Here is a 14,502-nt window from a genome sequence, read left to right as displayed (position 1 = left end):
TTTACTAGTGAGATGTATTACCACAGGGTTCATAACATGAATACCCAGCACAGAAAACAAACAGTGGAAAACATTCGACTATAGACATGTGTTTGGGTTTTGGTTTCAACTAATTCCATTTATGTCAAAAAGGTGTTGCCATACTCTAGTGTTACTCTTAATGAGAAATTGGCCTATTATATAATTCCTTTGCGTTTCAGTTTCTTAGTTTTTTCTTATAATTCAGTGATATTACCCTTTCCTTTCATGAGAAGTCTCTGCATAATAGTTCAGCTTCCTCTTTGTTCATTAGTCTGCCTCACTCAGCTACCCAGCCTTCATTCTGCCTCATCTTCTCCATAGTTCCTCTGAGTAGCTCTACTGGTTCATTTGTCTTTCAAACCCCGTCTCAGTGTATAACATCACTTGTTGTCACCCATATTTTTTTCAGACTGTCTTATAATTCTATCTCCATGTTCTCCATGATCTTTTCAGCTCTTTCATCAATTTTGCATTTAAATATCTATAAGTTATATTATTTAACACATTGCTCTAAACTTCCTGTTTGCCCCAAAACAACCTACATGACATGATAGGGACATCACAAAACTATCTGGCTGTTACTAGGCAGGTTTTCTTGCTTCCTTTGAGCAAGAGTATATGTCAGTTTTTTAGAACTATTAAGGAATTTATAGAAAATGTAAAGCCATATAATTTTAAACAGTAAAGGTATTTCTCAGACCTATGGTATACCTGACCGACTTTCATCTGCGCTGCTAATGGGGCTTAGGACTTTCCCCTCACTGGGCTAGTAAAAAAGGGGAATGTCACTCACTTATAAGGATGCAAATGCAAGATTGGGAAAAATGTTACACATTTTTGTTATAATTCCTGACTTACACCACTTTCCCTGACTTCCCTGACTTTCACCACTCCAGCTTTTGTTGCAAGTCTCTGCAGACGGGCCATTATCACCAAGAACAGTATTTACTTGCATCCTATTTTTTTTCCTCTTTACTTTGCATAATGAAAGCTTTTATTGTAGGATTGAATATAATCCAAAGGCCTGATAAAAGCAATATGTAAGTAAAACATATTGCTGATAAATTGCACTTTAGACAGCTAAAGTGCTGTGAATACCAGCAGCAGGAAGATGACTGTGTACAAATAAGAGCATTCTCAAAGCGAAATAAGATGTGCTATTCTGATACCCCATCTATAGGCGGCACACAAATAAATATCCTGTTGGGACAGTTTAAATAATTGTAAAAAAAGTAATTTTTGTTTTTTACTTTAACAATTTTATATGTGCACTTTGGTCCATATCTGCTCAAAAAAGGCACATATGGCAGGATGTGAAGTACCATTTGGTGCCATCAAAGAACAACAAACCGCTCTGTTAACCATTTTGCTATGGTCTACGTCTTTGGCATTCAATGATCACTCTAAGTGCTGCTGCATTAAAGCTGCAGTCTGTAACATTGAGAAGAGAGCAGACTTCGACTGAAAATTTGAAGAAAAACAGGTTTCACGTCACTCCCCCACCCTCTCTGCTTCACTCATGCCCCACCTCCAAGCTCCACCCCTCTCGCTCCTCTGGCTGTGATTGGTTGTTTTGACTCGTCCCGAATTATTCTTTCCAGATTGAAATACAGGCAGTAGGCGGTACCAATTGAAGCAGTTTTTTTCACAGGTTACATATCACATGTACTGCTGTCTGGGCATAGGGACAGTTTTAGCCAATATGACAAAAAAGTGATTTTTAAAAACTTACAGACTTCAGCTTTAAGGGGAAACAATGTGTCTGGGATGCATGTCTTAATAACTTAATACTGTTTCCGAATTTTTAGTGTCTAGTTTGTATTTTACTCAACTTGATATTTTTTAAATGAGTTGTAAAAGAAAAGAAGGGGGGGATGGTGGATTTTTTATTTTTGTTTTTGGAAGCATACATAGCCTAATTAATATAATCTATTAACCCACAGTAATATGCATAGTATGGTTGTTACATGCCACCCTTAGCCAATCATTGGCCACCCCTACCAGTTTTTCTCTGTAATACAGATAGTGGCAACAGTAATACTCTCAAGTGGAATATTCTAAACATTCTATTTTTTTGGTGGTTAATTATACACATTAATATATACTAACATCAAAGATGATAAGTGCAGAATTCAGGCTCTTTTCAGAATTAGATTTTGTGATATATGGGGTAAAGAGAAAGATATGTCTCTGCAAGTCATCTAGGAGTCTTCAGTGAAATCAAAGTTAAATGACAATTTTAATAAAAACTTATCAAATAATTAATGTATGTAGCTATTAGTGCTTGTAAATATAAATTTTATGCAGAATGTTTATTGATACAAGTAGGTAATTAATGACAATGGAAAAGATTTATGCCCCAGAACTCAAAACTGAGTTTTATCCACATTACCTTATATCTAAAAATTACAATTATGTTTAAATATATGCGTCTATTTGTTAGCAAAGGCTGTTGGAAAGTATAGTTTGTCTTTATTTAGAAACTATGGATGTTTTGCTCATTCATTTTCCTGTTGGAACAATGTAGATTGACCGTGAGGTTCTGGTGCCTATCCACTTTCGGCCACTCCTCAGTGTACATGGTTATTGCCTGGCCACTCTTATAAACATTTTCTGGCTACGCCTCTGGTACTGTATATACCCCACAAGGGATGTTTTACACTTAATGTTTTTTCATCTGTCTGTTATTGACTGCTGTGGCTGGAATTAAACCTTACAATTTCTAAAACTTAAATCATAAAGGGTGTTTCTTTTTTTAAGGTTGTTCCTTGAGACTTCAGATTGCATGATTAGATCAGTTGCAAGAGGACTTTGAATTTAAAAATTTAAGAGAACTTTACATTATTTTAAATTTTATGGAAGAGGATTAGGGCCACTGAAAAAAAAAGGTAACTGATTTTAAATTTTATTTCAATTTAATATGGGAAAAAAGTCTGAATTCTGACTTTTTTCTCAGAATTCTGACAGCTAACAAACATGTTAGCAGCAAGCCATAACCATGTCTGTTTTAGAGACTAGCTCTCTTGTTTTAATGATCTTCTGCTCCTCTATTAATGAGGGGACCCCTCAGGCACGTAAAAAGTTGCCTAATTCCGTCATTTTCCACCAATGTGTCACTGGCCCTCTCAAACAACTCACATCTTTGTCAGTGAAGCTGAGTGCTCCCACATGTCTTCCTTCATGGTGTCCATCTACATTAATATCCAAAATTCTGAGAATAAAGTCAGAATTCTTAGAAAAAATTCAGAATTCTGAGATTAAAGTCAAAATTCTGAGGAAAAGCCAGAATTCAGAGATTAAAGTCAGAATTCAGAGATATTAAAGTCAGAATTCTGATAAAAAAGTCAGAATTCAGAGATTAAAGTCAGAATTCTGATAAAAAAGTCAGAATTCAGAGATTAAAGTCAGAATTCTGAGATAGATTAAAGTCAGAATTCTGATAAAAAAAAGTCAGAATTCAGAGATTAAAGTAAGAATTCTGAGATTAAAGTCAGAATTCTGAGATAGATTAAAGTCAGAATTCTGATAAAAAAAAGTCCGAATTCAGAGATTAAAGTCAGAATTCAGAGATAGATTAAAGTCAGAATTCTGATAAAAAGGTCAGAATTCAGAGATTTAAGTCAGAATTCTGAGATAGATTAAAGTCTGGCCCTAATCCTCTTCCGTAGAATGTGCCTATTAGAAATCACCAAGAAATTTCGAAAGCTTTAAACTAAAGAAATGAGATGTCCTGGTGGAGCCCCCTGCTGGTCTAAGCAGCAGCCTGGTTCGCTTATACCTTGGCTCAGCCCTACTAGAGTGTATCAGTAACTGTGTCATAATATGAGCTGTTTTTTGTTATGATTAAGGACACATATTATTTAGCCCTGTCAAAACAAGTTAAACATAGTGACCAACAAGCAGCTCCATCTGCAGCTGGAGGAGGTGATGCTGAAGGAGCTGTGTGTCACCCACCTCCTCCGCCTGCTTGCGCAGCGCTTTCTCCCGTTCATACTGGGTGATGAGCTGCTCGTTGTCCTCCTTCAGCAGCTCCAGCTCCACTTCGTGCTCCTGGTTCTCGGTGAGCACCGCGTCCAGGTTCTCCAGGACGTTGACGACCAGCGGCATCAGCTCCTTCACCACCTCCTCATCGTAGCTGTGGATGAGCCGCTCGAACTCCCGGTAGATGCTGTTGGCCAGGCCCGACACGCGCTCCGACATCACGGTCCCGGAGCCGTAGTCGTCCTGGTAGACCACCTCATCTATCTCCATCATCTTGGCGGCGCAACTCGGTTTGTCCAAACAAGGCTCAGCAGGAAATGTTCAGGCCTGTAGGGCTGGACGCGATCCACTTAGAAAAAGAGGAAAAGAGATGAACAGACAGCAGGAAGCGCTTATTCCATTATTTCTACAGATGTGTGGCGTCCTGCTGCATGCAGATAACCTTGAGCTTCATTGGGAAAATACGGGCTAAAATATGTAGAGAGCTGTATCAGCAGGCTTTGGCCCCCAGCAGCGGCCCAGCCTTTTGCCCCCTCTCTCCGAGTGATCCAGCCTGGGCTTCGGCCCTCTCCCAGCCCATGCCGAGGAATCAAAAAGCCTCCGACGATGATGATGATGTTGCACCTGCTCCTCAGCAGCCGCAGCCATGGACCCCTGCCATTACACCGGCGGGGTAATGAAGTCAATCAAAAGGTGAATAAATAATCCCAGTCTCCGGATGGCCGCTGGAGCCCGATCCGCCGCTACAGCGGCATGTTTTTCTCTTCTTCCGGCGGGCAGATGATGAAGCAGCGTCGGGCGTTGATGGTGATGTCTCCCTTTGGGAGAGGCTCTCCCTGCCGCTCGGATGGAGGAGCCAGCTGGCCGAGTCAACCCGACGTCACGCCGTCTGCAATCAGTCAAGTCAGACATGCACAGACAGGGAAACAGCTGGAGACTTCAAAATAAAAGCTAGTTTAATGATGGTCTATAGGGTTTTTCGACAGCTTTTAAGTTATTTTTAACCATGTTAGGACGTCACTTTGCAGACGTTATGGTGCGAATGTTAACTTTTTAATGTTATTGTTAGAACTATTTATGACCGGACCTTATTTATATCCCAACCATGCCATGTTACAAGACGGTGGTGAACCGATTAAAACGCGACACCAATAGCAAAGCAGTACTTGTAATTACTATCTTAATATCTGTGTATAGTTCATTAGACGGTTGGTAGAAAATAAACTCATAAAATATGTCTCAAACCGCAATAAACATCCTAAAAGAACGATTTATTTGAGTATTTTATCTTTTACACTACAGCTTGGAATTATGGGTAAACCAGAGCGTCGATTAAAACCATAACCGTTATGTACAATTGATGGGGTGTTGTACTTCATATGGGGCCCACCCAGATAATGTTGCTTACGGGCCTGTTGTTGTGTCGTTATGTCATTGCTTCTTTAGTCACTCTATTACATATGGGATAATGTAACAAAAGTTTTTGGGATTATTAAAGTATTTCTGATTCTGATTCCTGGGACAGGTGTTTTGAAGGAAATGGTGCCTGGCTTGATGACTGAAAAGAAATCATATGCTTCTGTTAATCTGTTTGCTACAGTGTGTTGAATTCATGTTAATGTGTTTTTAAAAACATGTGTTTAAACACGTGTGTTTCAATTAGTGGAAAAACATTGCAGGGGGGAATATATGTATAACAAAAAAGTGAAAGCAACCAAAATTTTCATGACCCCCATGCAGTACCTCCATGGACCCCCTCGGGGTCCATGGAGGTACTTCTAGAATCACGAAAGGATGTTTTCAGGTCATTTGCCTCATTTGATCTGGTGTTTTTTTTTTAAATCTTCCTATTGACATCACCCCATAGTCATTGGACTTCAAGCAACAGGGATTCTGTGCCTCTGCCTCAGAGGTGGGTAGTAATTAGTTAAATTTGCTAAGTTATATATTTACTTGAGGAACTTAAAAAAATAAAATAAAAATAAATAAAAATAAAAGCATTACTAGGAGTAATTTTATATCATTGTACTTTCTGGTCTTACTAGAGTACATTTTCTGGCTACTCTACACATTGTGAGTAACTTCACTTCATAAAAAAACAAAACAAGCTTGTTTTAAACAAATATGCATCACTGAGAGACACAGTTTCTTCTTTTTTTGTACTCGCTTATTAATTTAGTGTTTTTTTCCCATTTAGTGAGTCTGCCATTTCATTTGGAGGTCTAGTAAGTATACAGTAAATAGCATACTGTGATTTACCCTATTCTATTATACGGCAACTATTGATTTAGTTAATAATAATAATTGATGATAATAATAGAAATTATTGATCAAACACTAGAGAAATTTACCTCTGCATTTAACCCATCGCCTTGGGGAGCAGTGGGCTGGCACTGTGCAGCGCCCAGGGAGCAGTATGGGGTTAAGGGTCTTGTTTAGGAACGCAGAATGGCAGTCTGTGGGAATGGGTTTATAACTTGAAAAGTGTATTAAACAAAGCATGTCCATTCCACCTAAATTTGTTATTTTGTAATTACTGTATGTAGCTTACTGTATGTTTATTTATTTTTAATCTTTCTTTGTGTTACTATTAGTGTTACTTGAGTGCAAGTTTTTTGGGTACCCATCTCCCTCTTCCACTCAATTTTCTATTTACATGCTTGGATGCAGAACTCTGTGAAAAGCCAGCTTCATTAGCCATGACCTTTTGTGGGCTAGCCTAATTTTGAAAGGTCCTGATTGTATCTTCGAGGTATCTGTAAAGTCAACAGTCTTCTCCATTATTTTGTTGCCTACTAACCCAAAGTGATTGATCATGTAAACCCTCAGGAAACCATTGCACGTTTTGATTAGGCTGTGAGTTTCCAACAATTAACTTGTACGCAATATTCTAATTTGACATTGAATGTTTGGTTTCATTATATACACATATAGATGCATCTATACTTATGCTATGTTCAGGCTGCACGCTATGGAAGCAGCAGGAGAGCGCCTAGTGCTTCGTTTTTGATGCTTGTTCACACTAAGCTCACACGCGCGTCAAGAGCAGCTTTCATGCCCCTGAAGCGTGCGGACTGAAGGTAGCATTAGGCAGTGTTCCATTTATCTTTATTACTTTTATGTTGAAAGGGTCTAAAAGGAACTCCAAATGTTTCTCACTGGGTATAACTTGTTGTGTGTCCGCATCAGTGATTATTCAAGAATCCTGGTAATAACAGGCAGGAAAATCCCTTTATGAAGAAGACAAAAGGCAGTATTGCTTTCTAGACAACTATGAAAAAGCCTGTTAAAATTTTTTTTTTAAACAAATCATTCAATTCCACCCCATTTATACAGATCTTCTATTTAAGCATTGTAATTGTTTTTTCACCCCCAAGTCTTTGATTTTAAAGCAAAGACAGAAATAGAAATGCCTGCTGGGATGTGCAACCGTTAAAGTCTTGAGCCTCTGGCAGTGAGTCAGCAGCATTTTTTCCTCACCACTCAGAAACCAAAAGAAACAAACAAAAGAGGAGTGAATTAGCAATCGTTTTGTGACCAACAGAAGGAGCGAGGGAATACATTATGTTTTCCATTGCTTCTTATATACTCCAGTTTAACAAAGGCACTCTGGTTAAGAAAGGTTAGGCAACATTTCTATGGCATATTTGCTGCACAGACCTCAGATCTAGCAGCCATTTACTCTTCCTTACAATTTATAAACATTTCAAAGTATTTACCACAAGAAAAATCAGGGTTGATATAACTGATATTCAGTTGTAAACAGTGCCCCAACAGTGCCTGGAAAGCAATAATTATTGTACAAAAATAAACAAGTCAAAATTAAAATTGTATAGGCCTTTTTCTTTTGCTCCTTTTCACTTTTCAGTGGGTAGGTTAAATTTCACTGGCCACACCCAGGGAGGATCAAAAGCCCTTAAGTAGAACCTATCTGACAACATGAAGTAGGCCTTAAATCTCATAAGCATTATGCCCAGAGAAAACAGAAACAGATGAGAAACGAGGTAACCAATCGCTACCAGTCTGGGGAGACTGCTATAATCCATCCATCATCAGTTAACTAGGAGAGAGTAACTCAACTAAAACATCTAAAGAGACACAACTTTGTAACTAAACTGAAAGGCGCAGAAAGGAGAACATCAATTAGAGCAACATTCAAGAGGCTCATGGTAAGTCTGGAAGAGCTGTAGAGATCCACAGCTCAGGTGGAATAATCTGTTAGTTGAAAACTCTATGAAGCTGAGTTGCTAAATTAAACGGGTGAGATTGAAAAATGTTTCAGCCTAGTTCCAACATGCTGTGTAACAGAAAATGCACGGCTCATATCGTCTTAAACACAGCATCCATATGCTGAAGCATAGAGGTGGTAGCATCATGCTGTGAGGTTGGTTTCCCGTCAGTGGAAGACATAAATCAGGATTTCCAATAAGGACGTAAAGGAGCTTTGGTAAACCTCTCAATGTTACACCAATAATGGGTTTGATAAGAATCTTTTTGGAATTAAATTTCAGACCTTAATCTGTTTGACCAAGAGTGGCAAGACTTGCAAAAACTCTGGTTAATTTTAACTGAGTTTAAACTATTTTGTGAAGACAAATAGGCCCTAATACCCTAAAATTAACAAAGATGAGAAAGACTTGTCAATCATTTTAAAAACTCATAAAAGGAAATTCAAATGTAATATTTCCGCAGTTTCCAGCTTTACGGTAACATCTAATCGTTGTTAGAACAAACTTGACTCAACTCATTTCAATTTAGTATTTTTTATCTGTGTAGAGATTTGCATGTTTCCCTTGTGCAGTTCTGTTTCTGGGTATTTTTGGTTAGAATTTGTCAAAAACACAGACTGGCTTAAAATGAGAAAGGCTTTGTGGTCTGGTGACAAGATAATTCTTTTTGGGTTTTAAGGCCAGACGGTTTGGCAGATGACCTGAAAACACTGGATTCAAGCTACAGGACAGAGAAGCATGGTGGTGCAAGAATCCTAATATGGGGATGTTTCTCATTCTGTGGTTGACCAAAAATAGTTTGATTTTATGCGCCACAGATGTGAAGAAGTTATCAGAAACAGTTACTTTCCAACAGTTTTATCATTCCCAGGAAAGTTCTTAAATGTTCAAACATTTGTTTAAACAGTACGAGATTTAAGATCATAAAGATGTCAACTGCTTTAACATTATTTCTTGACTTTTAGTATAATTGTTTGTTTTTTTTTTAGAAATTTCTTGTTTTTTTAATAGAATGTGCAGTGTTCCAAATATATGTTAAAGTACTGTTTATTTGAAGGATTTTGAGTTTTACTCATCTTTTTAAACAGTTCATTCTTCTTTACCCATTTCCCCACCTCTAATAAACTATTTTCTTTGCTCCATTTGACCATTCATCGCGTATGACTTGCATTATATTGGTCTTTAATGAAATCAAGGTTTTCAATGATGTTTCCATGTTCTAGGAATGAAAACAAAACAAGTTCTCAATGCAAAATCAGGTTTTATTTCAACACAGGATTCCTTTCTTCTGCTGCACTCATTTAGTGCCAGGCACATTGACAGAGAGGGGACAAAGTGGCATCAGAATAACTCGTCTGGTTTAATGACAGGATGAAAAAGGCGATTGTAGAGGAGCCCACCAGTTTACACGTCTTCAGCCGTTTTAATTTAAAACATAAAAAGAGGCTGACCCCAAAGCAAAAGAAAAGTATGTTCTCTGATAATGCAAGCAACGAGGACAGAGCAGAGAAGTACCTGCAACAATACATTCACAAACAATCAAAATGGAATTACTGCAAAGAGAAACATTTGGAAATCAGTGGGAGCGTTCATATTAGCTCCATCCATTCTTACACAGATTGTGCTTCAGCTTTAATCTTTTTTGCCTACTTGTTAAAGAAATATTAAGGCAAAGAAATTTTTTTATAAGGCATCTAATTAAACAGTCATGCAGGTTGAACGCTGAAACCGTAAGGATAAAGAGGTCAAAGATATCAAGAGAAAGTTGATTTTTTTTTTTACAACATACAACTGATGAACAGATTCACACATCAATTTTAGGCCTTTAAATCTAATTTTGGAGATCTAGCCTTTATCCAGTTAACAAAATGAAAACCAACAAGTAACCGCACAGCTAAGTTTGATCATCATACAGTCATAGTGAAATACCTAGCAAGCTGACTGTGAGTGATTGTATCATAGCAGGATTCAGATTCAGTTTGAGGCAGATTGATGAACCAAAAAAAAAAAAAAAAAAAATACAGGACTCAGTGTGAAAAGTGCAAAGAAGTTGAAAGAAGTTGAAATCACAAATTCTAAATTGGATGTGGAGCACACCACCAGCAACAGAAAGAAAATCCTCAGGCATGCCTTGCATTGTACAGGTAATGATGAAATAACCATCGGGAGAGGAGAACAGGAATGAGATAAGCAAAGAAAGCAAACACTGAGAGAAGTGGTGCGCTCAGACCATCAGTAGAAAACCACACTGGACTTTCCTCCAGGTGGGTTGAGGACCCTGTTGTGAGAGCGAGGCTTAGGTCCCAGGTGAGGCTCATGCTTTTTGAGCGATGTCTCGTCAGGAAGTGGTGCAGCAGGCTTAGGCTCTGGACTGGCTGAGATGACTGGAGGCTCTTCCTTGGCTGGAGCAGGAGCCGGGGAGGCAATCTCCTCTTTCACTTCTGGCTGGCTGACTTTGGCTTCAGGTGCTTAAAGAACAAAGAAAGAAATGCTGCTTCATATCCATCACAGAGGAACCACAGCTGAGATCCAAGTGATTAAACATAATGCTATTATATAAAACTGGTTTTCATATACACTCTAGTTGTTGGGATGTAACACTTATGGCAGAATTTTGAATTTTGCTCTAATGCATTAAGGCTGCAGCATGGCAGTAAATGAATCTACTGCAGTAGTTATCAGAGGCCCTTTGTTTACTCTGAGGGAAAAATTCTCCTTTCTGTTCTGCTTCTAAAACTTTAGCACCACATTGTTTACAGTCTGCCTCAGACACAGAGAGGTCTCTACGATAAGTAGCAGGATTAGTGAAAGAAATAGCTCTGCTAGATTTAGATTCCTGAAAAGGAGAAAATCATTTAACCATGTGACCTAATGTGTATGAAAAAAAAAAAAAAAAAAAACTTTGCTCTTAGGAATCATAACTAACCAATTATAAATATACTGCATCAAAACTGTATAAAGTTAATCATGTCCTTTATTTAGACTCATTTGATTCCATATTCATGAATTTAGCTAAATGATCTCCCGCATTTCAAATAAGAAGTCCCAGCATGGACTCACCTGGTGACTCAGGCTCAGGTCCCACACTTAGATTGTCCTGCAATAAAATCCAAGATATAATTTTCTTAATAAAATGAATGGGAGAAAAAGTATACAGATTCAGTCTTGTAGTCAGTAATCAGTAAAGATGATGAGGAAGGGAAGAGAAATTTAGAGTTCAACCACTGCCTCCCTGAGCAAATGGTGCAGATTACCAGCAAATCCCATGACCAAATTAACCATGGTTCAGACACTGAAACTTTGTCAAATGCAGCAACCTAAGACGTTGCTATTTATCCTGAAACAGTGTCTCATATTTGACCCAGATTCTTCCAAGTTTATATGAAGGCACTCAAGCCATCAGTCAGCTGCATAGTCCAAAGGCTGCAGCATTTTACCACACAAAAAAACATCATGAATCTTAATAGAACTGAAAGCTGTGAAATATATTGCCAATACAAACTTAATTTAGTCACGCCCTCTTCTATACATTTGGATTCTATTCTTAAATAAAGGGACAGAGTTTTGATTTGTTGAACTTGGCAATTTTTGCAAAAAAACTAGGACTTTAAATTTTTATTTCTCAAACTAAAGGAATTAACACAAAGTAAGGAAAGGACTGAAGTCAATCACAGTATCCTCGTAAGATCCTGACTGTCCATTACGTTCTATGACTGTAAGAAGGTTATACAAAGAGTCAGATCAACCTGAAAGAAGAAGAAAATCCCCTGGTTCTTAAATCCTTTTAGATAAAAAGTTACTGAATATTTAGCAATGCAAAAAAGTTTTAATTAATTAACCAAACCTGCTGAATGTATGATGGGAAGTGAGCAGTGTGATCTAAAGCTGGGTTTCCGGCCTACCTTTGGCTTGTTTGGGTGGCTTCGGCTTGAGCTTTGTACAGGTGTGCTTTCTGCAGACCCAAATATGTTGCTGGTTGCTCCATAGGGAGGTGCGGGCCTCTGTGGCTGAGCTGGTGCTTCGGGTTCTCCAAATATCCCACTACTCTTCCCACCTGCTCAAAGTCTCTAGTTAGTGACAGAAGTATTCAATCGGGAAAGAAAATCTACTCAATTTCACATATTTCTGAATCTGAGATCATCCTTCTTAATAGCTGTTCTGTTTTGGTTTCTCTTATGAGTTTTCTCTTACTGTACCACCTCTAATTCTTATGTTGGTTGTCATATTTCACCTGGTACTAATCTGCATGCTAGAATTTGCCTATCTTTGCTATTGAAACACCAACTTCCCCCACTGAGGGACAATAAAGATGTTCCAATTTCTATCGACTTTCTTTGCGATAGAGTAATGAACATCTGTAACCCTTAAACGAGTTTCTATCAAAAGTTAGAAAAGCTTTAACACTTCAACGGAGCTCAGCATCTATTTGACTTTTAAAACATAGATGGGAAAATCTAGCAGGAAAGTTGTGAGCCTAACATGTAGGAGTTCTATTTATACTGGAACGATCACATCATGGTAACAACTTTCACACTTTCGGCTTAACCTTGGTTAGGTTTTCACCATCATCAGTTCTAAAAATTACAAAAAAAGCAAAGAAAAAAAGGTCTGACCTGGAGGATTGGAGCGTCTAGATACATTCTGGGGCTCTTCAGGTGGGGCAAAAACTTTAGAGGCCATCTTATTAGGTCGCCCTGACTGAGCATTATCCTCTTCATAGCCACCAAAAAGGTTACTAGAGCCCCCACCAGGAGGCCGCAGCACCCTGCATGGGAAAAAGAGTAAGAGCTCTTGTTGAAATACCTCTAATCTCCATTAGATTTGAAAATATTTATTTAAAAAAGAAACAGGGAAAAGCTTCTTATTATATATTTTTTTAAGTCCATATCACTAAACTAAGAGGCTGATTTATACGTCATTGCAGGGAAATGTAGAACCTTTGCTCATGCTTTTATTGCTAAAAAAACCAAACACACTGTTATATAGGTTTTGAGTAACAATTACACATTGTTCCATATCTTTATTTTTTTATTTTTTTTTTATGATGAATCAAACTTTATCCATCATAAAGTGATCATCCATCACTTTATCCATATATATATATATATATATATATATATATATATATATATATATATATATATATATATATGTGTGTGTGTGTGTGTGTGTGTTTTTTGTCTTTTAAGAAATTAGAAAAATTTCTAAAACATCAAATGGTCTCCTAATACAGTTCAGAAATGCTTAATCAGACCTAAGTGATATACTAAAATCGTCCTCCCTACATTTCAAGACGACATGATGACTCTTTTAAAGCCACCAAAAAGAATGAGTAGCCAGTTTTTAGAATGAGTCTGGTTGAACAGTCACAAAATAGTCCCATATTTTAAAAAAGGAATAGAAAACATGTAATCTTTCTGTATGGTGTGGCAGACAAACAGTAAACACAGCTAAATTACATGTTATCAAAAATATATATAATCATAAATAATGCTGTATGCGTGGAAAACATGTCCTAGTGAGTTTGACGCCATTTATAGAGGCTATAGCTACTATTTAGTGGATTTAAACCGCATTACTGTTTTCGAAAAACGCCGATGTGTAACAAGAGCAATGTGATCACGCTTGTATTGGTGAATACAAAAGAAGGAGCAGACTGAGGAGCATTTTCCACTTCCGCAGGGACAGACAACGCCTGGTAGGCTAGCATAAAGGCTATAAGACGCTTGAGTTTGACTAAAACAGTAATACTCATAGTATTTATAAAACTGGTAAATTGGTTTAATATATAATGCAAAGTTATCCTACAAATAAATATGTATCGAAACTATAGTATTTAAAGATAATATAGTCAGGTGACGTTGCAAGAAAGCGGAAAACGTTGTCCGACAACGTTTATCAACCTTAACGGTTTCAGCTAAATTAGCTCTTAATTGGTATTTTTAATCACCTTGAACTTGGTTTTCCACCGGTATCCAATCCCTGGAACATGTTCGTCGAAGTCATACTGGTTTTGTTTGAACTACGCCAAGTTTTGAGAGAGAAACTTCTTCGTCCGCCAGTTAGACGACCAACAACTTCGCCCCCTGTCTGTGCTCCAACCACCAAACCTCCCAAAGAATTTGACCCGCCTAGTTGTGACGTAGCGAACTGTTATTGGTCAGCCTCCAGTGGCCAACGACGAGGTGCGCTCGATTCTATAACCACTGGAAAATGTAAACTAGATGATAGACAGGACCTATAGAAACGTTGATCAGCATTAAAATATTTA

General features: G+C 37.8%; 2 protein-coding genes across 14 annotated transcripts in view; both read right to left on the bottom strand.

The window, feature by feature from the left end:
- The window catches only part of mapk8ip3 (mitogen-activated protein kinase 8 interacting protein 3), a 43,342-nt gene extending 38,447 nt beyond the window's left edge, over positions 1 to 4,895 (bottom strand). For 9 of the 13 annotated variants that reach the window (XM_038282290.1, XM_038282295.1, XM_038282296.1 and 6 more), the window contains exon 1: positions 3,976 to 4,894. In XM_038282290.1, the coding sequence (XP_038138218.1) occupies positions 3,976 to 4,275 (300 nt within the window). In that variant the 5' untranslated portion in view covers positions 4,276 to 4,894. Of the gene's footprint in view, positions 1 to 3,975 lie in introns of all 13 variants that reach the window. The other 4 variants (XM_038282303.1, XM_038282302.1, XM_038282297.1 and 1 more) reach the window with 2 other exon arrangements.
- Positions 4,896 to 9,475: 4,580 nt separating this feature from the next.
- jpt2 (Jupiter microtubule associated homolog 2) lies at positions 9,476 to 14,349 on the bottom strand. Its single transcript, XM_038282306.1, has 5 exons — positions 14,182 to 14,349; positions 12,845 to 12,996; positions 12,134 to 12,285; positions 11,292 to 11,328; positions 9,476 to 10,699 (listed from the first exon to the last, which is right to left on the bottom strand). Exons 1-5 carry the CDS (start codon positions 14,235 to 14,237, stop codon positions 10,464 to 10,466), a joined length of 633 nt encoding a protein of 210 aa, XP_038138234.1. The 5' UTR covers positions 14,238 to 14,349; the 3' UTR covers positions 9,476 to 10,463.
- Between the last annotated feature and the right edge of the window lie 153 nt (positions 14,350 to 14,502).

This window comes from Cyprinodon tularosa, unplaced genomic scaffold (assembly GCF_016077235.1).
Source record: "Cyprinodon tularosa strain WSP-4 unplaced genomic scaffold, ASM1607723v1 ctg181, whole genome shotgun sequence".
Classification (NCBI taxonomy): domain Eukaryota; kingdom Metazoa; phylum Chordata; class Actinopteri; order Cyprinodontiformes; family Cyprinodontidae; genus Cyprinodon; species Cyprinodon tularosa.
This window is presented reverse-complemented; position numbering and strand designations above follow the sequence as displayed.

What these genes read in the sequence shown, in the direction of transcription:
- jpt2 (XM_038282306.1), bottom strand. Translation starts at nt 14,237, where the DNA reads ATGACTTCGACGAACATGTTCCAGGGATTGGATACCGGTGGAAAACCA. An exon ending in TAGACGCTCCAATCCTCCAG is followed by an intron (nt 12,286 to 12,844) that starts GTCAGACCTTTT and finishes GACTTTGAGCAG; the next exon opens with GTGGGAAGAGTAGTGGGATA. An exon ending in GCCACCCAAACAAGCCAAAG is followed by an intron (nt 11,329 to 12,133) that starts GTAGGCCGGAAA and finishes ATTTTATTGCAG; the next exon opens with GACAATCTAAGTGTGGGACC.